Genomic DNA, 27,586 nt, shown 5'->3' with positions numbered 1-27,586 from the left:
TATGTCTCCTCCTCCTGAGATGCTATTTCTCACCCAGAAGTTGTACAGCTCTTGTCATACATATAATCTTCTCAAAAGGATACACAGGGATTGAGTTTCTAATTAAAACCCAAGCAACATTCTCTTCCACAATACATTTTATACGTTATATACCCTTAGGAGTAAAATAATGGTTATTAGAACCAATGATATGTCTAGGGACATAAGCAAGGGAAATACAGAATTAAGCAAATGCTGTTATTAGGTCATTTCTTCCTTCTCTAAAATCTGAGAAATTGTGGCAGATTGGAAGAATTTTAGTGCAAGAATTTTAGTGCATTGAACTACATACTTAGAATAGATTATTTAATAAAATGCTATAATACAATCTAGCACCCAGTATCTCCCTGGAGGATTGGATATACATAAGAGATTCTAGCAGTATCCTGAGCTGACCTCACACTCCATACAGATTGGAGCACAGGGGACAGGAGAATGCCAGTATATAGGATTATCAGGACAAATTGTTGAACTTGATTAGTGTTTACTATAGCCAGCTTCTCCTGCCTCAATTCCCCATGGAACACTTCTCTACTGTCTGCTGGCTATCAAAGCAATATATTTTGGGAAAATATAAAACAGCATCTTTCCTTTCCAAACATACATAACTATCCAAATGAGGAGAGTATCATAATTATATGAATTAAATGTCTCAAAAGGAAACTACCTACTCTCTTCAGGAGAAATTCATAAACTGGGCTGAGAAAGGCAATGCTCCTTCTCAAAAGGGGATTTTCAGTGTTGCAGCACTTCCTGCCAGACTCTTACACAGAAGGGCATAAAGCTGGAATGAAAAATGGAGGTTCTGAAAGTAAATAAAGAGAACTGAGAATAGTTATGAGATGAAGTCAAGACAAAATGCAGGTGTACAGGAGTTGCAACAGCCAGGAAAGTGTAGGGGCAAATAGTTTCTACAGAAGCTCCCTTGTCATGCTGGGCAGTTACATTTCCCTTTACTTGACAGCTCTCTTAAAAAAGGGGAAGGAGAGAAAGTCTTGGGGCAGTAAAAAAGAATGTGCAAACCATACCTGAGCTCCTTTGGGATATGCACCTTGAAAGCTAACTGTCTGTAAATGTCAAATTATGGCTACTTTCACTGACAAAGCCGCAGGAAGCCATATGTGGTAACTCTAGTTGGTTTTACTGAATTGCCTCAATAAGTAAGTATGAAAGCTTTTTCTCTTGACAGGCTTTTGACATACGTTGCAGAAGAGTTGGAACTGGGCAGGGCTATACATCTCTATGCATGTTGTCCCTCAAACGGGGTTCATTTACCCGGTGTGCAAGCCAATAACACACAGAGTCGAGGTATTTTCACATTAATTTCATTGATGCACATGAATGGGTGCCTGTCTCAAGACAGCACACCTTTGTCTCAAAAATTCCCACATTTATATACTTAAGTAATACATATTCATTATTATTTCCCTTAATGATTGGTTTGTTCTTCTTTGCCTCTCATGTGAATTAGTGCGCAGACTCTGTCTTCTTCCTTCATTGTCTTCTTTTGAGTAGGTGGTATCATTTGAGTAGGTGGTCAATGAGTCAGTGGTCCCGATTTCCCCATGTAGGAATTACCTTTTACCTACTTCTTCCCTAACCTTGGCAGTTCCAAGCAGTTCTTCAAGGTTTATTGACCAGATCACATTCCATTACCTCTTCTGACATAAAGACCCATTTTCTAATAGTTAGTTCCTAAACCCTAAATTATGTCTAGTTATTGTTTCCCTATTTTAAATATTAACTGATGAGGGCTGTACACAGGATGTTAGCAGCTCCCTGGTTATTTCAGTCATATTATACATATTAATTGATAACACACAGAGTTTTCTAGGAAGCTTGCCTTTCTTCCCTTCAGTTATTTGGATGCAGCAGGACTGTCATTACAGTAGAATGAAGAAGGTGAAATAAGTTCACCGGGAACCTGTGAAGCATGTATATTGATAAACATATCTGCTACTATTACTAGCAGTGATAGTGTTTAACTGATTTTACTATGAGAAGTAATCAGAAGAAACAAATAGAAATGTGTCTTACCTAGTTTGCAAAGGCCAGCCTTGAACTGATCGATGCACAAACTCATCCATGCATACAGCAAACAATTTAGCAAGTATTTTTCTTTCATGCAAAATGTGATATACAGAAAAGTCAGATCTGGAGTTATTACTAGTACACAGATAATAATAATGTATTTCTAATAACTCTGCCTTGGGGCAACAGTGGAAGGCTTAGTGAAGTCACAGCAGTTTCACAGAGAAGTTGGATACACATTTCTTAATATATTATGGACAAGGATTTAGGACTTGCTTCTCGGTGATCAGCTGTTGTTCAGATACAGACTTACTTCTAAGCTCTAGCATTTCCAAGCTGTTCAAATCATCTTGTCAACTGAAAGCTGAGTTGATTATCTTTGATACTTTCTCTCTTTACCAGGAGAGAGTTGACCACCATGTACAAAAACATTTGTATTTTTTGTATGTTTAAAGAGAGAACATGATGCCCACTAACCTTTTCCATATAAAAAAAGTCAGCAGATCCCTAGGTAGGACGTTGCATTCATGGCCCATGCTCTGCAGGCTTTTATCACCTTTTTCCTAGTTTCAGTTCCTCTGATCCTTGTGCAACCTTTCCAATCCAGGCTGATCCTTGCCAGTGGCTTCAGGTCCTGCAGACTGCTCCCTAGCTGTAAGCTCTTGAGACCTGGGCCTTTCTCCTTCTGTGGCACTAAGGCCTGCAAGTCGAGCCCCATATTGCCATAAGCTGGTAGTGGATGGATGGATGGATGCGGTGCCTTTCGCCCAGGGTCTCTGCTGACTCCATAAAAATGGCACAAAGCCTAAGTAGGTCTTAGACGAATTGGCTCCTTTCAGGAAAACTTCTTGGCCCATTCAAATATCAACAAAACTCCTCCCAGAGCATGAATTACTTGGTGTTGAATGACAGGTTAATGAATGGGTGTAAGCTTTTTTTTTTTTTTCCCCTGGTGAAAAAATGACTAATCCAGAGGTGATCTCAAGGGCTTATGCTCTTTTCCCCCTTTTATTGCCTCATCAGCTTCTTCTGAGCCCATGATTCAGCTGTGAATGTCCCACACCCATCTTGTACCTAAGGCAGCCAAAACCCCACCTCATCTGTAGGTGGTGGCTTTTTGTACAGGGGTACAGAACAAAAAGGTGTTCTACTAGATTAGTGTCAATCATATCTGAATAGTAGTCGAACTGGAGAAATCAAGAACATCTAAACCACACCTTATTCAAGTAGGCGTTTCCTTCTGTTTTAACCTTGCAAGTAGTGCCATGAAATGAAGATTCTTGAAAAAATTAGTTTCTAATTTCCCACCTTTCTAGAAAGCAAAGGATTCTTTATGTTCATTTTCTCATTGGCTAATATTACGATAATGTTCTTCTGTTGTCCTCAGAAGCAGTGAGGTGAATTAAGAATTATAACGCACAGCTGTGCTACTTTAAAAGTGAAAAATAAATACAAAATACCATAACATTTTTCCACTATTTAGTCAGTTAAGGAACAGCACAGGCATGTACTATAGCACTGGAAATTCCTGCTAGTTTCATCTGGGACCAGGAACTTTCTCAGGTTTCAATAAAACTTCTTTGAAAATTTTCAAAATTCTTTTTACAGTTTAAGTTGAATATAGTGCTCTACCTTCTTTTCTAGATATGTGTACAGTTGCTATTTCAGCAACTTGTAAGTTGCTGAAGCTTCTAAGAGTGGATGTGTATCCCATCAATTAATTTTCCACATCTGATAGCTACATCTCAAGGGCTCTCATGCTACATTAGGTGATTTTCAACAATCTGTTGAAGGACTTCATTCAAGGCAAGAAAATTTATCAGAAGAGTCTTTTCTTTTCACAGCTTGCATATGGGTTACCCAAGAGTGCAGCGTTCGTCCAGAGCAGCATGTTCCTTCCCTCTGTGCTCTCCCACCGGACTACTACATAATAGAGCTGTGAGACACCTTGTTATGATGACCTCTCTGAAAGTTTAAAGTATTTTGGCTACTTTATTTTGTATTACACTGTAAACTCTCTTTAAAACTATGCTTCCTGAAAATGTCAGTGTCCAGAATTCTGGACATGCAGGTCCTTGGTGACATGACGAGTGTCACATTGAGCTGGCATCTCACTCATGCTTGCAGGTGCATTCAGGTATATGGGAAGGACAGCTCATGGAACGGCGAATGTTGCCGCTCTGGCTCAGCAATGATTAGCTTACTTCAAACTACCACGTCGCAGATCTGCTGGTATTTTTACTGAAATCAGTTCTCTTTGTTGTCACAACCATATTACTTCCAAAATTGTTGTTTCCTAAGTTTTCTTTTCAGCACTTCTACTTATCAGATAGACTTTATATGAATCAATTAGACATATTTTTTGAAAATATGCCAGTGGTTCACTTCAGGCAAATGATGAGAAACGACAACCTCACAATCCACCAGTACATTATATTACTGTTTCTTTTTATAAAGATTGCCATCCTTCCAAGGGAACTGAGGATTGCATGCAGAGCACTGGCAGGAACTCAGCTTTCTTACTGTAAGCAAAGACCCCTCTTGCACAAAAACAAGGTGTCGCTTAGCTGTACCTTTGCTCTGTGTGAGACAAGGGTTCTCACTGGTTTCCAAACCATACCACCATGCCTCTAATACCCCCAGTTAAATCTCCAGCCACACACGCACTTGAGAATTAATCGGGAACTTCTTTGAGAATTAAGTTCTGAGGTGGTGACAAATATTGCTTATCAGAAACTAGTTGAATTCAATTTTTTACTGGGAACCTCTATGATTAGGATCAAATAAATGACCAACGGGCTCATTATTGTTCCTTACAAGTGACTGTGATACAAAGAAATATTCTAGGAGAATCTGAAGCCTACTACAATGAATCTAGTATCTCTTTGCCAGCGTTCAGCAACCTGAAAAGACTTAGATAACTGTGACTTAAAGTCCCCCCAGCTATAACCAGAACTTCAGTAAACAATGTGAATGGAAACTCAGTCAAGAGACCTGTGTTTGTTCCCTACAGACTGCCTCCACAGTGGCAGACAGTTAAATGTGGATATGCATGAGTTAATCCAGAAAGTAGTATACAAATTATTCACATGGGGGAAATTTAACTCCATAACCAAACTATCAAACTGCCGGAACAGCTGTTTATGTTGCAGTAATACCAGAAACCTAACTTAAAGCTGAGACCCCATTGCAACTAGTGCAATTCCTGCCCCAGGAAAATTACAAACTATTTTCTAGTCAAAGTACACAAAGGGCATAAAATCAATTAACAACAGTGAGAATAAAAGCAAAACAAATAGTAATAATACCTGGGTGGCTTTTATGTACTGCTTTCCATCAGTAGGTCTTATAGGGGTTGATCCTATATTGTCACACAGTCCTTAGTGTACTTATCTTCAAATCAGTCTCTCTAGGGAGATACTGTTTTCCCTGGTTTATATATGGGGAGCTATGACTCAAAGAGGCAAAAATATTGCATGTGAAGTAGGGAACTGAACCAAAGTCTCACTGCTTGTGCACTACGTATTGCTCCCTGGAGAACTTTCGGCTAGATGCTGCTCCCTGGAGAACTTTCTGGTAGTTGCTTAGCTAATGGAAAGGTATCAAGCTGAAGTATCATGGGAGAAATAGGTCCCTGAAAGAGATTCAAAAGAGGGCAAGGTAAGAGTTTTACGAATTTTCACATGATTTTATTTCATATACATGACATAACAAGCATAGGGGTGTATGAGGAAGGAATAAACAAATAAATCAACAATAGGCAAAACATCATTACAAAAGTATTAGTAATCGTATAGATATTAGTATTCTACTTCAAGACTTCAAAAAAGCTGGTCAGTGCCATCCAGCTCCAAAAGCTGATCATGAAAACAGGTCGTGTGTGACAACTGAGTAGGCTTCAACAGTGTGAGGTATTTGACATCACAGGGAAGAAGTTGGAATTAATCTGAGTAGGTCATGTAGCCCATCACCTTGACCCAAGCAGAACTGCTTATAACGATGTATTCTCTGAAAGATGTATGTTGTCTGTTCTTAACGCTGTCTAATGAAGGTGACTTTATTCTCTACTTAGGCAGACTACAACAGTTTTTAATTTTCACTGCCATTAGAAAGTGGTCTGATGTTATGCTGGTATACTGAAGTTGTATCTTGCAGTTTGAGCTCATTACTTCTCACCAACGTAGCTGGGACATGAAGTGCAGATTGGTTGCTCCCTTTCACTTCCTAGTAGTCTTTTACATATTTGAAGACTGATAACCTATCTTCCTTAGTCTTCTTTAAGGGACTCAGTTTGTTCAGCCTTTTTTCATTCTCTGATGAAAAAAAACCCTCTTCTCATCTGTTCTCCTTTAAAATCTTTCCAGTTTCCACGTCTTTTCCTGAGTGGAAATTCAAAGGTGATCAAAGCACTCCAGTGCATGAAAGTAAATTCCTAGTACCAGACAGCACCTGGGGTTGGCATCACATCTGTATCTCCCCTTAAATCCCAATTCTTCTCCCTCTTCACAGTGATGCTACAGGGTGAATCCCAGCTATTCCCACAGGGCTCAAACACTGTCAGGACTGACAGTTCCGTAACCAGCGATGGCTGTCCCCAGTACAAAAGGGGATATATTCCCTCCAGCCAGTCAGCATTCATTTTGTGGTGTGGGTTTACTGGCGGGGGGGGGGAAGCAGCTCACCGGGAGCCTCTCTTCTAGCAACACATGGTGTGGGAAGAACAGCCAGGTTACACAGGCAGAGGCACTTGGCTCAGCAGCCCTCCACTCACCAGGGCCTTGTGTCCCTGTCAACAGTCATGGTAAAATCTGTAACTCCTGTAGGATGATCTGTCACCTCACCAACCTATTTCTTAAGTAACCCACCTATGTGATTGCCATTAATTAGCATTTCATCAGTAACTTAGGCAATCCTCACCTGTAACGAACACGCACCTGTGTTCCCTCATGTTTAAGAGATTAAAGGGGTGATAACTATAGCACAAGATGTGAGAAATCTCTAATAAAGCCTTTTTTCTCTCACGTTTTGTCACGTAAGTCCTGAGCTGCTGAGGCAGGCAGCTATTCTGGCAAGCTGCACGGCTGCTTATGGAAGCAGGCCCCGGCTTCGAAGCCCCAGCCATAAGCGCGCCCTCCCCCTCTGCCGTCTGAGGAAAGGCGAGCCGAGCGGGGTCGGGTCACCGCACGGGGGGGGGGGGTGTAACGCCTCAGCTCCCGCGGCGGCGGGAACCCCCCTCCTCACGGGGCCGCGCGCACCACCGCTCCCCCGGGGCGGGGCGGGGCGGGGCGGGGCGGCAGGCGCGCGGGCGGCGGTGCATGCCGGGACGGCCCATATGAGGGGAGCGCCGGGAGCCGTCTTCCGCCCGCCCGACCTCTCACCCGGTGGCGATCGGCGGCACAACACGGAAGTGCGATGGCGGCCGCGGCGGAGGAGGCGGCGGAAAGCGGCGGCGGCGGCTCCCCGTCCTCCGCCCGGCGGCGGCTGCGCATCATCTCCGGCCACCTGCGGGGCTCGCCGCGGGCTCCGGAGCGGGAAGCGCTCTCCCTGAGCCCCTGCAAGGCGCAGGGGGGCTCTGCCGGGCCGGCCTCCGGCTCTATCCCGAAGAAGCGGTGGGTGCGGGCGGGGGTCCCCGCGGGGCAGCGGGCCCCGGGCCGCGCCGGGGGGCGGGTCGCGCCAGGCTGGGCGGGCTCCCGGGGCGGCCGGCTGCCGCTGCCGGTGAGGGCTAGGGCAGCCGGTGCTGCGGAGAGCGGTCTCGCTCCCGGCCGGGGACGGGCGTGGGCTGATGGGGCCCGGGGGAGGCCCCGCGTGGGCTGTGCGGGGAGCTGCGGGGTCAGCTGGGCTGGGAGATGTCGGGAAGGCAGCGGCGGGGAGGAGGATGGGGCTAAGCCCAAACGCGGGGGAAGCGCTGAAGCGATTCACCGCTGCGGGGGCTGGATGAACCTGAAAGAAGGTGGTCTTCAGCCTCTCGCTTGTTTTTGTAGTGGGTGGGGTTGTATTAAAATGGAAAGTCGTTCATAGTCACCTTAATAACTGGAGAAGAGATTCAATGTTTGTAAGATACTTTGTGGCTGTTACAACGAAGAATGCAGCATGTGTGAAAAGCAAAGTTTGCGTATGGGCTTTCAGTCCTCCTTTGTTAACAGATATGTGAAACCTTCACTTTATGCGAATGCTGCCAAAAACATACTTGTACATTAGGGTCTAACTCAAGTTTCTTAGAAAATGAATAGATTTAAGTGTATTAACTACCTTTTCTGTTTCTTACCATATTTAGTAGTAAGGAATCTCAGGTCACGTCAGACCAAGGGAAGACGAATAGTGAAATTGTCTAGTTCAAAATTGTTTCACTGGGTCTTGGATTTATTTTTCTAGCAGATTCTTTCAAATGCTACAATTATAATACCATGATACAGTTTCATGTAATTTATCATCATGAGGCCCATGTTTCTGTCGGGGAGGACTTGTATTTGTTTTGTGATTTCCCCCTTTTCAGATGTGGATTTTCTATACGTGTGTTGGCTTGCTAGTCTGTAAGAGCATTTTAAGGTTTAGGTTATAGCCAACAGCTCTCCATTGAGCTGTGTACAGGGACCAGTATGGTAGTGTATGGAGGCAGTAAAGAGGCAGGTAGGGCAAGTAGTGGATAAGAGAGTTGTTGCTTCCTTTGAGGAAAATCCATTCACCCCATGGTTTGCGCTCAACTTTTTTTCAAGAAGAGAGCAGGGGACAGTCTGAATTATTCTAACATGCCATTTGTGGCCCAGGGCCACAAGCTGAGCTTGCCTGGTTTGGGAGGACTGAGATGTCATGGGCATGTAGTCAAATGTTAACAAGCTTGAAAGCCTTTAGCTCTCACTGAGAGGGATTTGATGCTCTTGCAGGAGATGTGTCAAACAGTGCTGCTCACTGGAAGAAATGGGTCATTCCAGAATTGTTGCCTTCTGTATTGAGTTTTTCTTTGGTTTGAGTTTAGGAAGTAATCACTGTTTCAGAAAAAATACCAGTTTAGCTAGGGAAGAAATCACTGTTTCAGAAAAAATACCAGTTTAGCGCGTTTTCAGGGATATAGTTTAAATGGATTATTGCATAATTTCTACAGCCAGTTATTGCATCCTTGAAGACCGGGAGAAACAGGCTTTTGTGAAGAGGCGTGTGACCTGAAGGATAGCTTCTTCCTCCATAGAAACACGGGCATAGTGAACTTAACACCTGTACTTCTACAAGTTACCGACATTGCTCTCCCGTATTAGGATTTGCTATAGGATCATAATGGATTGCTATTTTTACTCTAAATAGCTTGTTCTGTATTAAGAATAAAAATTATGTTGTTTCAAGGAGCTTATGATCAAAATGGTGCAACTGCTGGATACTTTGCTGTGGGAGTGTAAGGGAGCTGCTGGAAAGCTTGGTCTGCACCATAGGTACAACTGTCTTGATATACTTGGAGCCCAGCCTTTTTGTATGTGTAGGAACAAAAAAATCTTAAAGGGAGCTGTATTTCTGTCTTAAGGTTCCCTCTGAACACTTGAGAAGTGGTTGAAACATGTTTGAGATGTTGCAGGTGACAATTTTGATACTTAAATTTATCTTGGATATGAGGATCTAGGTAGAGTTTGTGTTTGGGGATAATTCCCAGGTTTTGAAGTGAGTGATGGGGCAATAAAGACAGTTTTGTTGCCTATACGGATTTGGAGGTGGCAAGTGAAGAACATCTGGAGTCCTGTTCTAGTGACTTCCAGTTAATCTGGAGCTGGTTGATCTATTTGTGAGGCCTAAAAGGTTAACTGAAAAATCTGGTAAAAATAACTGACCTATAGATGGGTACTGTGATATTGCAAGGCTTTTATCAACAACATTAGGACAATCCAAACCCAGATGCTTTTTTTCTTGCAGTCCTCTGTATGATGATTCAGCTTTTCTGTCACTTTTGAACTACTGCTTTAAGTTTTCCTAGCAAAGCTGCAGCCAGAAGTACTTTAAGCAAAATTTTTGTTCGTTATGCTTGTTGCATCTTCCCTGTAGTGTTTGAAATGGTGTCAGAGCTACAGACGCTATTGTACTGGATTTAGGTGCACTCTTCTCATCTTGCATTTCTTCTGCAAAGTAGTAGGCTTCCTGTGACACCCCCACCCCGTTGTAGTACTTTAGGAGTATGTCTCTGATCACAGGAAACTTTTTCTGGCTGCTTATCCAATAGTCACTAGACAGTGATATGCAGAAACATGGCTTTCTTGTTGATAGTTCAAAGACCAAACTGTTAAGGATCTTATCCAGACATTGTACACCACCAGTAGAGGGGAGGAAGGAGAGTATGTGGAATTGACTGAGAGCCTGTGGGTGCTCATCTAACTGTTCCTGTTTCCAAATAAAAATGTTTGTGAAGGCTAAACAATATGTTTGCAGATTGATGTGTTTAAAGATTGTAATACACTTCCTACTTCTTAAAATGATGATTATTGAGATGGGAAAGGTCCTCTAAAAAGACAAGCAATCCTATATTCATCTGAGTATCCTCTTGAGGGAAATCTTAAGTACTAGAAGAGTGGAGAGATGTTATTTCTTGGTGGCATTCCTGGCTTGAGTTTCATATTTTAATTCAATGTTGCAGTGGAAGATGGGGATCATAGACAGTGTTAGACAATGTGTGTTGAAGCATTAACAGGATGATAAGCATGCTGAAAAACTTACTAAAAAAATTGAGTTGGAAAAGAACTCTTCCTTGAAATTACTTTTCTGAGCTTTTATGTTATGCTGTTGACTTTTGTTGACTTGTTACGAATAAACTTGCTTTGCTGGTGAGACATGAATTAAAAACTTACACACAGTTATTTTGAAGATGATGAAGAAGTGTTCAACCAGTACTGCTTTGAAAACAGTAAGGTGTCACAACTCCCTAGAACACAGCTGTACCAGAGTAACTGTTATGTATGCTAGAAAATGAGTGCCTCAGAGGTGGAGCATGCACTGATGTTAATCTTGCCATAATAGCTTGTATTATAAATTATTCAAATAAAACTTTAAACAATTTGGCCCTTGTTAAAAGGGAGTATTAATTGATTATAACTAAATGTTGACTCAGTAGCTCATAGGCTTAAAATTTTTCTGTCCTGGAGCAAGAGAAAGCAGGGCAGGATTTCCTGATTTTCCTATCTCTTTGTAGAGAAGCTTCTTTCCTGTGGGAGGAAGAGAGGCTTGTGGATCTCTCTTAATTATTATGGGCATACCGTTGTCCAGGGTAAACTAAGGGATGAGTGTATAGCCAGCCACTTGCTCTATCAAGTTCACACCCAGGTTGCTCAGGGTAATGTGTTAATATTGCCATACCTTCATACAAACTCTTGCAATTCTTGCTGTAGTTGCTGGTAATGATTATGACTTCAAGCAGCAACATGAATTAACTCCTAAAGAGTTGGTGCTACTTGAATTTAACAAGTAATGTCAAAGAGGCTTCATATCTTACCACCAATATTGAGAGCAATCTTTATTTTATTACAAACACTTGACTCTTTAGACAGCAGTGTTTAAGCAACACTTGACAATAAACTGAATCCTGGTATAGCTGATTTCTGAGCTTAAGGTGGTGGAAACTTACGTCAAGGAGGAAAGGGCTGGTGCCACTAGAGAGTCTTAACAAATCAGAAGAGTAGGAGCCTGTTGCATTGAGGAAGGTGTGGCAGTTCACAGGAGGCTCTGTGATTGCATCAGAGCAGTTAATAGCTAGTGAAAGTTAATGCTTGAAGTAGAGGAATAGTTAAAGAAAGAAGATTCTAATATGGAAACATTAGCCTAAAAAAAGGAAGTGTCATAATCTGAAGGCAAATGTGACTTCATATTCAAATTGCTTCAACAGGAATTCATGTCTGTCTTCTAGCTCCAAGTTGTTGAATGTCAGGCAGATGAAATGTAAGAAATCTGTAAGAATTCAAGTAATATAAGAAGTATTATCAGATCATTTGATACTAAGTAAACCAAACTGGATATATTCATTGGTTAAATTTTATTAGAAAAAATGAAGATAGAAGATAGAAGTGTAAAGTATGTTTAATATGTAAAGTACAATATGGATTGTTATATGAAAGCAAATAGCAGTTTACAGCAAAAACTGAAAGAATTTTGTAGATAGACTTCTTGGTATCTACTGAGATCTGAACTGTGATGTACAGGAAAATGAATGTGTGTATATGTAGCTATTTATTCAAACTTCATTTGTTTTTTTAAAACTGAATAGAATGATCTGTTAATGCAATAGACTAGAGTAATTACTTGAACTTCCTAGAAGCTACTTTGAGCTGGGGTGAAGTAAGGACATCTGTAGTGTAACAGGTTGCAGCCAACTAGACTTTCCTGAAATGTTACTATACCTCTTAGTAGAGAACAAGTCATGTGAAGTATTAAAAAAATCAATTGTAGGCTGAATGTGATGGACAAGCATAATGCCTCTGTAGTGTTGTTATATCCAAAATTGGGCTGTTGTGTGCAAGTCTTCAGGGTTGATGGTATAGGCCAAAAAGTTTTCTTCAGCACTTGTGCTCTGTAGCAAATACATCAGATGCTAAAAATTCTCTATGCAATAGGTAAAACAGTGTTGTTCAGGAACTGAGCTTATTTTGCTAGAGCAAATAAATGGCAGACAATCGAGTGCTTCATTAACTCATTTTTTTAAGATAGTGAAGCAGCTTTCCTGGTTTTGCAAGCTTTCAAAAAATACTTCTTAAAAGACTGATCTCTAGTGTTTGAAAAAATCTTTAAGTGCTTGTTCATTTGCTGCCTGGAAGTAGCCATGTGCATGCAGTTTTTGTAGTAGAGCAGTCTCTTTGAAGATAAAAATGAAACCAGTGTCAACTAAAGTAGTAGGTGGAATAGAGGTAGCTTCTAGTAAAGTATTCTGTTGCATAAGAATAATCATTTGGCTAAGTGTATACTGAGAAGCTTAGTTATAATGTCTTGGCTTTCCTGGATCTTTAATTCACCCTAATTGACTTAAGCTTTCTATGAAAGAACAGTAGAGAAACACTGATTTCCTTATTCCTTGGGGCTTTTTTTATTCAGTGTGGTGAAATCAAGAGTAATGAAATATTTGAGGATAGGAACATGTGTAAGGAGAGTTAACCAGAACAGTTTTTTTTTTAAAAAAAAAAGCACACTGCTTTTGAGTACCTAAATCCTTGAAGTCTTATGCCTAAAATCTTGTGTCTGCATTTGTTGCTTACTGTAGATTTAAGCTGTAACTATGAACCCAGGTTTGTGTTGCCATATCTGATATTCAGTCAACAGAATAGCAACTGAATCAGGTGTATGTGCAGCTGCAGGGGTTTAGCTGAAACCTGAATGTATCTAAGGTTAGAGAACAGATGTTATTTGACTTCAGGCTTGAGAGTGATTACATTTGGTTTGCTGCAGGGAAGATCCTCTGAGAGGGAAGAGATGTAAGAATGAAACACAGCAGATAGTCCCTGCCTGCAGCATGGCTTTCTTCTCCAGATAAATGATGCTTTCACAAAGCAGTTCTTGAAGGGATTCCTTGGGCTGCATTCCTAATTTCCAGGCATCTCATAGTGATTACCTACTGGCTTTAAAAACACTCTGGAGTGTCTTGCTTACTTGGTTGAGAAGTGTGACTGTATAACCCAAATGGAGAGACTGCGCCAGAGGAGAGGGAGAGTGACCTTCTGGTGTCACCTGTGGAAAAGGTTCTGAATTTCCAGCTGGTGGTCTGAGTTGGTAACCAAAAGTCCAGCTGAGGTAGGCTTTGAGGAGTTACTGTCTGGGTAATTTTGTCTTGTTGTAGCCTCTTAGCACCACAGTACTGCCTCAGTCTTACTGCACCCATGCACTAAGTTTTGCAAGAACTATACAACCTGCAAGACTTCTTTGCATTGTTAGATTAGGCAAATATTGGTGCTTTAGCCCATGTGGTAGCCCTAAAACTACCACTTTAAACTAATTTCCAAGAATGTGCTGGTTTTTGGATCATGAACAGGAGTGTCTGAGTGTTTTATGTATATGTTGTTTTAATGCTGAGCATCAGCTGGTGATTGGATTGAAAATGCTGGTGGTTATTGTAAGGAAATTGATGTGAGCATCTTGGCTTTGTTCCACCTGAGTCACATTGATTGAGCTGGGTTGAACTGCACTTTCATCTTCTCTGAAGAAAATACATGTAACTGTCACTTGTCCTTTGAGTAAATTAGCCTGTTTGTCTCAGTTTTGTTTATAAAGTACCAGATATTCAGATTATTTTGGAGAAGGGGGGAGTTTTGTTGATATTTATGTGCTTAGATGGTATGTCTGTGTAATGAGGCAATTCCATTCTTTGTTAAATCATATGATGCTAAAGTTTGGAGTTCATTCATTACTTTATCTTGGTTCTGATATTTCATTGAACATAATCTCATAACTTTATCATAGGTGAAAAAACTTCTGTGTTTTACTTCTGTTATAATATGAATGTGTTTTAGACCTTGGAAGATGAAATGCTCTGTAACTGTTGGTGATGCTTTTATTTTGCAGTATAAAACTGTCCTGGTTTGAGCTGGGATAGAGTTAATTGTCTTCCTAGTAGCTGGTATAGTGCTATGTTTTTTGAGTTAGGTATGAGAAGAATGTTGATAACACACTGATGTTTTCAGTTGTTGCTAAGTAGTGTTTAGACTAAGTCAAGGATTTTTCAGCTTCTGATGCCCAGCCATCAAGAAGGCTGGAGGGGCACAAGAAGCTGGAGGGGGGACACAGCCAGGACAGCTGAGCCAAAGTGGCCAAAGGTGTATTCAATACCATATGACATCACATCTAGTATATAAACTGGGGGGAGTAGGGGTGGGGGGGGTCGCTGCTCAGGGACTAACTGGGTGTTGATTGGTGGGTGGTAAGCAAATGCACTGTGCATCATTTGTATATTCCAGTCCTTTTATTATTACTGTTGTCATTTTATTAGTGTTATCATTATCATTATTAGTTTCTTCTTTTCTGTTCTATTAAACTGTTCTTATCTCAACCCACAAGTTTTACTACTTTTCCCGATTTTTCTCCCCCATCCCATTGGGTGGCGGGGGGAAGTGAGTGAGTGGCTGCATGGTGCTTAGTTGCTGGCTGGGTTTAAACCACAATAAAAACTCATCTCAACTGGCAGTTGTAAGTATTGTGTATGTAGATGTTTGCATACTTGTGATGTGAATTTGAAGCTACTGAAAAATGATATCCATGGTTTAATTACCATGTGGGTTGAACTTTGGATGCTGAGCTTGGAAACTTGTGGTAGATCCTGTACTTGTTCTTCAGTTTCCTAGGGAGACACAAGAACTTTTTCAGCCAGTCACTGTGCCTCTCACTAAAACACAAGATTTGGAGAGTGCTGGGAGGTACAGTTTTGCTGAAATAGTGTAGGTCTGGAGGCCTCTGTCTGCCCAGCTGAGTGACGGGATGCCTCAGGAGCACTAGTTCAGCTGGTGGATCAGGAACCACCCTTCTGCACCCTGGGACTGGGCATGCTGCCACCTCATGAGCTTCTGCCCAGTTTGTAGGCACCTTAATGGTCATTTGGGGGCTTAATATAGTGCCTTGTGCTGTGACCTCAACAGCATCCTGCCCAGTGTCTCCTTGATTATTCCATAGCCAGTTTTCCAGAAAAATGCAGACAACACTCGACTCTTTTTATTTTGCTGTAAAAATCCTTATTGCATTGAGTCAAACTAATATTTCAGTGTTGGGCACTGTAATGAAAGTGAAATATTTAAATTCACTTAACCTAGTCACACTGTTTTCATCTCCTATTGTTACTGTTTCCATGGTAACTTGTTTTCTTTCAGGTTTTTTCCCTTCAGGCAATATAATTTTGTGCATGTATATAAAAATATATATTAAAAATTAAGCAAGCTTTGCTTTATAGTACTTCATACGTTTCAGTAGTGAATTTCTGGCTTTTAAGTTAGAAGGCAAGAAAGAACTGGTCATTTCCTACTGTTTTTGGCTAAAATATTCCATATTTCTGTCAAAGATGAAAGAGTCAGTGAGCTTGCTATTTTGTTGAAGCCAATGTACAGAATAGGAAAGGTGTTGTCTCTAAATGAGACAGTTCAGGTACAGTACAGAGCTGAGTAACACTGAGCTTAAAGCAAGAATAATACCAAATGTTGATGAGTCTGTCTATGTTTGTTTTTGGAAAGTGGTTTTTTAACATATATTGAGGTATTCAGATATTATTCAGAGTATTTAGATATTATACAGAGTATTCAGGTTATTTTTGTTTTACCATTTAGCAATCAAATTCTTGAATTTTTGAAGAATGAGGCTAGAAACTTTTACTACAAGGGAAACTTTCGGATGGTACAAAATACTGAAGTGTTAAAGGATACATAATTTTTAAAAGTCTAGGTAGGTGTAATGGTGGTACATATTAGTTACAGATCAATGTGTACTTTGAGTCCCTTGGTCTCAGAGCCAGGATTGGATAAGTTGAGTACTCATACATAGAGGGAGCTTTTAATGTCTGCTTAGGTCTGCAGATGCTCAGCAATTCTTTCTGCCCTTTATATTCTTCTGGAATGAGTTTAACACTGAGATTTTGGGAATGAAAACCTACATTTCCTGAGAAGGCTGCATCGATTGCTCAGTCACAGCTTGGATCATTCTTGAGAGGCAAGGTAAACATGATGCTAATCTGGCAGGCAGCTCTAATTGCTACACTGGGGCATTACAGAGGGCAGTGGGGGTGCTGCACTGGAGCTGGGGTATGAAAAGCTTTTTCTGAGGAATGGTGACTGTATAAATAATGCTGCAAAAGGGCAGTATGAAAATGAAGAAGAGGGAGGAATGCTGTTATGACACTTAGGATTAGAAAAAGACTTTCTTCCTTGTTTGCCTTCTGTTTCTTATTATGCTGTCAAATTATGGTTTTAATTTCCAAATGTAAGCTGGAAAGACAAGGAAATGCAGAGCAGGTGTGTGTGTGTTATAGTGCATTTCCCTTACTTGAGGGATCTGGGGTAGTGAGGCACACCTGGGGAAGAAAAGCATACTGGCCTGGCCTCTGTCTTGCAGACCTGCTTGTGCCTCTTCTGAATAATGTGTCAATTAGTATGTAACACTCTTTGAAAAAATTCTGCTACAGTCTTTGAATTCTATCAGTATGACACTGACATTGCCTCAGTAGTCAAGGAGGCTTGCAGATCTCATCTGATGCCTCCCTCTTTCCTTGGCGCTGAAGGCAATTCCTTTGAGTCTTGAGGTTCACCAGCTCTTGTTCATGAAGAGTATACCTTTCAAATGGTATGTGAGAAGATCTTCCTTGGTGGTCTTGGTCTTCCTGCAGGTCATGTCAGTTACAAATAAATCAGAGCTGACTAATCATTCCTTCTTTTAAAATTTGGTTGGTCTTTTTAGGCTTCTCTTTTAGGGAGCTGCATGCAGTGCTTCCTTTAACTTGTTCTTGGTGTGTAGGCATGAAGTGCTAGGAATGACAATAAGTAAATCAAACAGCAGTTCTTAAACTGGTAGTACTCTGGTATGGTGGAACAAAAGAAAGGTTAAATGTAAGGTGACTGGTTTCAAAAACAGCCTTTCCTGTCTCCAGACAGAAACCTCAGACTTGCTCAGTATAGCTTTGAATATAAAAATTAAATGCTTAACTTTAGTGGCATTTACCTGTCAAGATGTAATACTGCCTATTATGCAGGGCAGGGGGGAAATCTGACTTTGTGTTATGAGGTAGCTGAGATGTTTCAGAACCAGCTCTTCTACAACATGCTAACTGTTATATTAGATTTTAATTTAATTATTCTCATCACACCAATAACAAGAGCTATGTTCTCTGGCAGAGTAAACTTTATTCAGGAGTAATTCAACCTGAAAATAAACTCTTAAGTAAAAACTCTTTAACATCTGTTCTGTATTTTTAAAGCCTGATGAAAGCATCAGGTAGTTTAACACCAACCTAGGAAAGTAGGCCTTTAGAAAAGGCAAACAACTGGGAATGCAGTCAGCTTGGCAAAAACACTTTGTATCTGGGTCTTTGTTCAGTGCCTTAATAGTACCTTCTCTGGATTTTGTGGGACATATCTATATGCGCTGACATCAGGACTAATGATAGTTTCAAAGCTGTGCTTTATCAGCTTATCTCATGTCACCAGTTCCTTTAGGGCCTGTTCTTGTGTGTCTTGGTTGATCTGATTGTCTCCAGCTTTGCAGCTAGTTTCTCTAGCCTGTTTCATGCATCATACTTGGCACACTTATTGTGGCACTGCCTTGCAAGAGGACTTACCTCCTAAGTTAGGGGTGAAGCTGCTCGAGCCTTCCTCAAATTTTGCTTATTAATATCAAGTCAGTTCTGACTTTACAGGGTTTGACAGAGATCAGGTGTACAGAAATACTATGTTTAGTCAGCAGAGGGAGAAATCTTGCTTTGAGGAGGACTGCAATGATGGGGATTTGAGGGGAACGCTTAGTTTAAAAAAATAAATGCCACTTGAGTTGGCCAATTTTGTGTCAGCTTGTTCTCAGCTGGGAACAGCTCAACTGTGTATGACATGGTGTCTTTGTGGAATTTCTTATAAAGATACACAATATTTATAAATATATATAGAATATAGGAATACGTGTAAACATAGGCAAGACTGCATAACATGCATTAAGAACACATTTTCATAATATGTCATGTTAATACAATAGCACAAGGCATTCCTGTGCTATCAAACATAAGTGGATCCTTGCCCTTTTCTGAGTGAACACTACATGTGTAAAGATCAATTCTGTTGACAGAGGAAGCAGCCAGAGGGGCTTCCCTATCTGCACAGCTGTCTGCTCAAGTAGTTTAATTTTTTCTGAAATTTTAGAATCAATTCCTCTATGTGGAAGAACAACATAGATGGGCTATTTCACAAAACTGTTATCAGTTACCGAGTACTGAAACTGCTCTATAAAGTTTGCTTAAAGTCCTAGATTTGTCAAAGGCTTGTTAAAATGTCTGATTCAAACAATTGTAATGAAATACTGTCGTGGTTTAACCCCAGCCAGCAACTAAGCACCATGCAGCCGCTCACTCACTCCCCCCCATCCAGTGGGATGGGGGAGAAAATCAGGAAAAGAAGTAAAACTCCTGGGTTGAGATAAGAACAGTTTAATAGAACAGAAAAGAAGAAACTAATAATGATAATGATAACACTAATAAAATGACAACAGTAAGTAATAAAAGGATTGAAATGTACAAATGATGCACAGGGCAATTGCTCACCACCTGCCGACCGACACCCAGCCAGTGTCCGAGCGGCCAAATCACTGCCCCCCCCCTTCCCAGTTCCTAAACTAGATGGGACGTCACATGGTATGGAATACACCGTTGGCCAGTTTGGGTCAGGTGCCCTGGCTGGGCATGAGAAGCTGAAAAATCCCCGACCATAGTCTAAACACTACTGAGCAACAACTGAAAACATCAGTGTTATCAACATTCTTCACATACTGAACTCAAAACATAGCACTGTACCAGCTACTAGGAAGACAGTTAACTCCATCCCGGCTGAAACCAGGACAAATACATATCTATGGCCTTTTTTATTTGATTAAAGCCTTTTGTACAGGCAGTTTGAAGAAAACAAATTTTGATTAAGCCAAGTCTATTTAATTACAACACTGACAGTATGTCAGCAGCCTATGTTAATATTATCTTTCTAATGAAGGCCTTTGGTAATCAATCATCAGCCAGTTATCTTGTACGTAATGCTGGAGTTAAAAATGACTTAGGCAGTACTTTCTCTGAATTGTGAGGTCTTTCTGAAATGGTCACCCTGATCATCTTACTCTCTTACATTATACAGTCTGAGAATAAGAGCTACATTCACTGTATATAGTGGAGTGAGGTAAATAAGTTGTTTTCAGACTTCTTTAAGATGCCTTTTAACTAAAATTCAGGTTTTAGGTTAGTACTTCATTTCTAATGTAAATAAATGGAAAACTTTTAAAGCAAAGTTACATTAATGTGTAATTACTCTGTGTATCTCTAAGTTTTAAATATGCTTACATTGATGTACTTCAGATGATTTTATAATTAAGAGCTCCTCTGTTTTGGTATGGTTGTGCTTAAGGTATTTCAATATTGTGGTTGTATTTTGGCAGTTGTGGTTTTGGGTTTTTTATATTCCCTTATGGTGGCACATTTGGGTTGTATTTGGTATGTTATTCCTGCAGTTCTTGGGGTTTGGGTTTTTTGACTTTCCAAAATATATTCTCAATCCAAATGCGTCTGAGTGCCTCATTGAGTGAATGTTATTAAGAATGCAGTGGGATTACAGTAATGTCAAACAACTAAAATTTAAAATTTTCTTGACAGAATAATAATAATGCTAAAACTTTTTATTCTGAAAATATTCAAATATTACCTATTTGTGTAAGTATGTATGTATAGATTTAAAACCAAGCATCTTTCAAACATTACTCTTCTCAATGTGAGAATATCACCATACAGTGTGCATTGACTTAAACTGGTGGTTGTTTTTATAAAGCATCATGTCTTTCAAGTTTTAGGATGCAATCTGGAGGAGTAACAGTTGTGGCTGCAGAATTACTTTTAATTCTATTAAGCTATGTACTTTTGGTATGTACTTGTTTTCTTGAATTGCTATCTGATAAGACTTTTTTCCAAAGCCATATAACTGCAAATCATTTTGGGTTTACAATATGCTAACATTCTCACTTAAATTTTTTTATCCCTTTAAGGCAAGAACTTCTGAAGTGGAATGGATGGGGATATAATGACTCCAAATTCATCTTCAATAAGAAGGGTCAAGCAGAATTCACAGGAAAAAGGTAAGTTGAAAATTTATATAACTGAAGTACCTTATTTAGTAATTTTTTTGAGAAGAGCTTTAAAACTGCACTGTTCAGTTAATCCAAAGGAGGCAAAATACTTCCTTTATCTCATAGGTTATTAGTTGTTCTGCAATTAAAAAGTTTACTAAATTCTATACACAGTAGTCTAACGTGTAGTAAAATACTGTGTAGCTTATTGGAAGGTTTATTAAAAGTATTAGACAAATTAATAGGAGTCTTCTCTGTAACTTGATAAATTCTGTGTATGAAAATTACCTTGGAGAAGGGAATCAGATTAAGAATCTGCACCATGTTCTAAAGCTTTAGATAACATGCAGTTTTGAGAATCTCTTGAGCATCAACAAGTTGCTTTATTAAACTTCTAATTTGTGGTTTAGGTTTCTTAACCATTGTGCATGGAGCTACTTTATCCTCTGAGCTTAAGAATAAAATCTGCTCTTCAGTTGTATGTTCTGTAGTGGCAACACTTCTGATTTATTACCTACTAGCCCTTTGTATAGCAAGCTTGTTTTTCTCAGAAATATTTTTTTTTGAGGAAATGATATTAAGTCTAGTTGGGGATCTTTTAATGTTCTTGCAGTGGGATTTAAGCCTGTCACTTGACATCGTACTGGTTTTTTTCTGCTTCAGTGGAAAGTAGTCTTGCAGTCTCTTCCCTGGTTTAAAAAGTATGCTTTTTGTAAGAGTAAAGAAGAATAATGGGGAAGAGAAATAAGTTTGAAATAAGTACTGTCTTTCAGAAAAATTCCTTCCTGGTCTTTGAGTTGGTGTAAACTAGCACTAGCTAATATGAGTCAAAGCTGCAAAAAACTAACTGGGATGTTGAGCACTTCAGTCCTTTAATTTCTTAATTTTCAGGCCCAGATTAAAATGCAAAGCCTTGTCTTAAGCACTTGAGTTTCCTGTATAATATTTACAGAGATCTTGGTGATCTCTCTCCTTTTGCCAGGATTCTGATTCTTGTTGCTTTGTCATTCATTCTTTCATCTGATATTTTTAGTTGTGGTGGGTTGACCCTGGCTGGATGCCAGGTGTCCACCAAAGCCATTCTATCACCCCCCCCCCCCCTCAGTTGGACAGGGGAGAGAAAATATAACAAAGGGCTCGTGGGTCGAGATAAGGGCAGGAGAGATCACTCACCAGTTACCGTCACAGGCAAAACAGACTCAACTTGGGGAAAACTAACTCAATTTATTACCAATCAACCAGAGCAGGGTAATGAGAAATAAAATCAAATCTCAGAACATCTTCCCTCCACCCCTCCCTTCTTCCCGGGCAAAATTTCCCTCCTGGATTCTCTACCTACCCCCCCAGTGGTGCAGGGGGATGGGGAATGGGGTTTATGGTCAGTTCATCACATGTTCTCTGCTGCTTCATCCTCCTCAGGGGCAGGACTCCTCACACTCTTCCCCTGCTCCAGTGTGAGGTCCCTCCCACAGGAGACAGTCTTCCACGAACTTCTCCAATGTAGGCCATTCCCACGGGCTGCAGTTCTTCATGAACTGCTCCAGCATGGGTCCCTTCCACGGCATGCAGTCCTTCAGGAGCACACTGCTCCAGTGTGGGTCCCCCATGGGGTCACAAGTCCTGCCAGAAAACTTGTTCTGTGGGCTCTTCTCTCCACAGACCCGCAGGTCCTGCCAGGAACCTGCTCGAGCATGGGCTTCCCACAGGGTCACAGCCTCCTTCGGGCACCCACCTGCTCTGGTGTGGGGTCCTCCATGGGCTGCAGGTGGAGATCTGCTCCACAGTGGACCTCCATGGGCTACAGGGGGACAGCCTGCCTCACCAGGGTCTTCACCAGGGGCTGCAGGGGAATCTCTGCTCCGGTGCCTGCAGCACCTCCTCCCCCTCCTTCTTTGCTGACCTTGGTGTCTGCAGGGTTGTTTCTCTTGCATGTTCTCACTCCTCTCTCCGGCTGCTGTTTCTGTCTGTCCCAGCAACATTTTTCTTTCTTTAATATGTTATCACAGAGGCACTAGCACTATTGCTGATTGGCTTGGCCTTGGCTGGCGGTGGGTCCATCTTTGAGCTGGCTGGTATTGGTTCTATCGGATATAGGGGAAACTTCCAGCAGCTTCTCACAGAAGCCACCACTGTAACCCCGCCGCCACACACACTAAAACCTTGCCACACAAAACCAATACATTAGTTTTTCTGGGTTAGGTTATGCTACCATAGAAAATCTTTGCAGTGTGCTTTGGAGGAAAAAAGGTAAAGGGCTGGACTTGGATTTTTTTCGGGACGAGCACTGAGGCTGTTATTTGAGTACCAGTCACTGTTCTGGAATGGGGGGAGAATGGTCTCTTTTTTTTTTCCCCCCATCTACATTCTCTTGAACTGATAGATAGTATTAGAAATGCCCTGTTGGGCCACACCAGTGTAGTTTCTATGGAATAGTTTGTCACAGTGGCAAAAGAGAGTGTTTTGAAGTGAAAATAGGAGAATAGGCATCTGCAAAGATGTAGATGCCTCGTCCTTTTAGTATCCACTTACAGATCTGTTGTCCATAAATTTGTCTAATAGCTTTTAAGTCTGCTGATATTGTCTGCCTCTACAGCATCCCATGGCAGTAAGTTCCAGGTTGCTGTTGTGTAAAGTACTAGTGTTTTAAACCAAGTACCCCTTACTGTGTTGCAGGATTAGAATGATGGTACTTCAGTCTATCTACTGCTTTATTGATTATATAAGACTCAATCTTATCCTCTCTTCCACTTTCTCTCCATGCTGAGGAGTTCTGGGCACTTTAGCCTCTGCTTGTAAGGCCCCTTGTTCTTCACAGTTGCTGTGCTCTGAACCCTTTCTAGCTTCACTACATCTTTTTGGAGATACAGGGACAAAACCTGCGTGCAGCACTCAAGGTGTAGATACACCAGGGTTCTACAGAGCAACAAAAAGAGATGAACTGTCTTCTTTCTTATACCTGCCTGGTTGATACATAGCACTGTTGGCTGCTGTTGTATTTTGTCAGTGAAGATGACGTGATTTTTCCTATACCGACTACCAGTCTGATTCTTCAAAATATGCAAGTAATGCTTTTTTTCTTTTGCTGTAACCTACATCTTATCTTCTGTCTTAATTTGACTGCTTAGATTTTTTTAAGGTCCTGATTCCTATTAGTGTGGTATCTGTCTCCCCAAAAGAGCTTAACATTATTCACCTGGTTGGAGAGTCCACTGATGAATCCAGATCACTGAAGACGTGTAAAACTGGTCCTAGTACCAGTGTGTGGCAAGCTGCTCTCCTGAGTCTGCCTTGGACAGTGATCAATAAACTCTGCCCTTTGCTGCTTATCTAAACCAAATCTTATCCTTCAGCCTGTAGAAGAACCTTTCCTTCAGTATTGTAGCAATGTATTTTCTTAAATAGCTTTTGGGGTGAACACCTGTGGAAGTAAAAAGGAGTGCGGAATTTTATATTCATTGTATCCCCTTTATTCACTTCTGGTTTTACACCCTGATAGAACTCCAAGGGTTAGTGAAACAGAATTTCCCTTTATGAAAGCCTGGTTGACTTTCCCAACAGACAATGCTTCTCCACGTGTCAAATGGTCTTTTAATATAGACTCTACCATCTCACCAGGGATAGATGATACTTGCTAGTCTGAGCAACTAAAGCTGTTTTTTGGGGGGGTGAGGGGATGAGGTCTTTTGGGGGGCTTCTTGCACCATCAACATACCTACAAAGCTTGCTTACTGAGCTATCATGTGCTGCATTCTGTGCAGTAAACTCACTAACTCCCTCTATGCTGTGACTTCTGTCTGTGTCGACTTAGTTGTTGGTTTTCTGATAGCTTTAGTTTGTCCTTTGAATAAGTGATTAAGATTACACTTGCGAGCTAGCTGTTAAGTAATAGGTTGGCAATACCAAAACGTATGTCCGGAGAAGAAAACACACCAAGCTGACTTGAGTCCCTCTGTACCTTTGTTGCAAATTCCTGATGCAAATGCATTAAACTTTCATTGCTTATTGCACTTTCCTTTTCATAGAATTCACTTACCTTTCATATGGGTATGATGAAACAATAACAGCTGTCACAGGAGGAATGACTGAATGCTGTCTTCCAAGCTGAAGAGTCCAGCTTGAGTTGAGAGATGGTTGTAGCCTTTTATCTCCAGGAATAGAGTAGGGTTTTTCTGCAATAGGAGATCTGGGAGGTAGTTGAGATGAGGAAACAAAAGGAATTAATCATCTTGTGTAATAGGTGACTTAGTTGTAGAGTTGGTTGCAACAGCTGTGAAGGACAGGGTCATAATTGGATTAACAGTGATTGAATAATCTTGGAAGGAAGACCCATTAGGCCTAATGCAGTGAGCTGGGTGCAAACTGTAGTAAGGATTCTCAGCTGCTGAAAGCTCTTAATACCAAAGAAAGGTCCTTTTTTCTCTTCTCTTCAGAGAATGCTTGTGCATACATAAACAGGCACAAGGTTTGTATATGTATACAATTAATAGCAGTAGTTTCTGCCTGTTTAAGTGTGTCCCCAGCCTTATTTGTTTTCACATGTGATACACATGGTCATAAACTCCTCTGTCCCTTTTCTGTAAGTCTTCATTTGTCACATGGCTAAGCTCTTGTCAAAGAACTTGCGACAGAAATAATTTTGCATTGCTTGATGGATTCTGAAGCATTCTGATGATGAGGGAGGAACCTTTAACACTTTTTCTTGAAAACATGTAAGGTGTACTGAGCTGGGTTTGTGTGTCTGAGACTGCTGTTTACATTGCAGTATGTCCATACACACATGTCCTCTACCTGTAACTGGCATGTAAACTGTGACGCTGCTTTCTATGCTACTAAAAGGGAGAGACCTTTCTTAAAAGTAAAGATGGGGGTGGGATGTTTGAAAAGCCTTATGCAACAATTCCCAAAGATCATGAAGAAAAGTAATACCTAAGATGATGACGATTGATTTGATTTTGTGTGAAGTACAGAACAGTTAAATACAATGAAATGTGCAGTTGCATGAAAACTAAATGTGCAGAAGGTTTGCAGGCTTGTAGGTAAAGAATTTGATTTAAAACTTTTGTTTGTGCATACGTAGAATTGAAAGAAGTGTATCTGACATACATTCATTTTAATTTAAAATGACCCTATGTAATATTGACTTTTCAGGTACAGATTAGGTGGTATGGTATTACCAACTTTTAAGGAATGGATAGAAAAAACCTTTGGAGCAAGTCTGGAGCACAAAACTACCTCTAGAGTAAGTAAATAGCTGAACCAGTTCCTTTGAACATTAGTCTTGGTGATAATCAAGACCATACTGTTAAAGATGATTCAGCTGTTGTCCTGAAGGTCATGTTGCACATAATTGATTTAAATATAGTGTATTAATACCTCAGAGTTTTTGGAAAAAGTATTTGATGCAGAACTACTACATGAAACCTTCAGTGACTTAGCATGACTTGTGGTTCCAGGTTAACTGGTAGTACTTTTATTGGAATGAAAGTTTCCAACACAGGGAGTTTTCATCCTTGTTTGTAGGTTGCTTTTCAATATCGTAGAAACCGTTAGCCTAGAGGGAATTGTTTATGCAACTTCAATGTTGCTCATAACAAAGATGCAGTGAAGTTAAATTGTGCTGTGTTATCAGTGTATTTTTAATGATATCAAAATTCTTATTTGACAGTAATTTTTTTTTTCATGGGTGCTGAAAACTGGCTACCAGAATACTCAAGATTGAGCTCAAGATTTTTTCAGAAAAACAACACATCTGGAATGTTCTGGGTTTTGTGAAGCATCCATATCCTGCTTTTCAAAAAGAGTAACTCGTATTATGAGTCAGGAGACCTGACTCCCTTCTAAGAAGAATTTCTTTGAGGCTGGAGGTTCCTGGCTAGATAGCTACTTAAATGCTGTTGGAAGCAGGCTGTGTTTATACAGTGACTGTAGCAACCCTGCCTTGGTAACAGTTTTACCCATTTCTTAAGTGACTTCAAGATTGCATCTTCTCTGAAGCAGGTAACTGCATAGGGCCTGAAAACTTGAATGTTTCTTCAGTCTTCTGTTAATCAAGACATCCTTTCATCTACTATGACTTGCAGGATCTCCATCTGCCAATACATTTTGAAAAAATTCATCTTGAGTGTTTTCCTTGACCAGGGTTGGACTTCACTGGCAGCTGCTTTAACTTGCTGTGATCAGAGGTCCTGAGAGCTGTTGTTCCCTTTCTACATGTAGAGGAAATATAGAACAAAGAGTTGGAGGATAAGGGCAGATTATTGAATAGTATCTTGATTCCACAGTATGTCTTGCAAAACATCTCTTCAGGATATCTGCCAGCAATGTTGAATGCTTTTCCATTATGTTGTGCCCCTCTGGTTCTGATGTTCTCATTGTGATCTGAAACAGGCTGACTAGCTTGATGTAGAATAGGACTCTTTGGAGTCTCCAGTATATATCTGGACTTCTCTTAGATATTCTCAACTGCTACTGCAGGTACCCCATTTTCATGTCTCTCTCACAGTTCCTAGTTTATATTTCAGGTTGTTATGCTATACTGGTTTTTCACTTTCTATTGTCATCAGAGCATGAAGAAACTTGGGTATAAAAACAGCAGTAGGAGAGGGATCTCTTGGTACATCTGTCTTCCTGTCTCATGTCTTCCTGCCTCTATTGTGTAAGACTGGAGGCTTCCCTGTTGCCTGCAACTTTTCTGTTATAATTAACAACAGTAAATGCACCTGCTTCTGTGATG

At 40.6% G+C, this 27,586-nt stretch overlaps 1 protein-coding gene across 4 annotated transcripts in view; it reads left to right on the top strand.

Annotated features, from left to right (window-relative positions):
* The window catches only part of AGPS (alkylglycerone phosphate synthase), an 86,779-nt gene that overhangs the window by 17,268 nt on the left and 41,925 nt on the right, over positions 1–27,586 (top strand). For 3 of the 4 annotated variants that reach the window (XM_075028364.1, XM_075028363.1, XM_075028365.1), the window contains 2 exons: positions 20,773–20,862; positions 26,002–26,092. In XM_075028364.1, the coding sequence (XP_074884465.1) occupies positions 20,773–20,862; positions 26,002–26,092 (181 nt within the window). Of the gene's footprint in view, positions 1–7,449; positions 7,680–20,772; positions 20,863–26,001; positions 26,093–27,586 lie in introns of those variants that run through there. The other variant, XM_075028362.1, reaches the window with a different exon arrangement.

Source organism: Buteo buteo, chromosome 5, assembly GCF_964188355.1.
Source record: "Buteo buteo chromosome 5, bButBut1.hap1.1, whole genome shotgun sequence".
Classification (NCBI taxonomy): Eukaryota; Metazoa; Chordata; class Aves; order Accipitriformes; family Accipitridae; genus Buteo; species Buteo buteo.
Note: the sequence above shows the minus strand (reverse complement) of the source record. Positions and strands in the feature narration are given on the sequence as shown.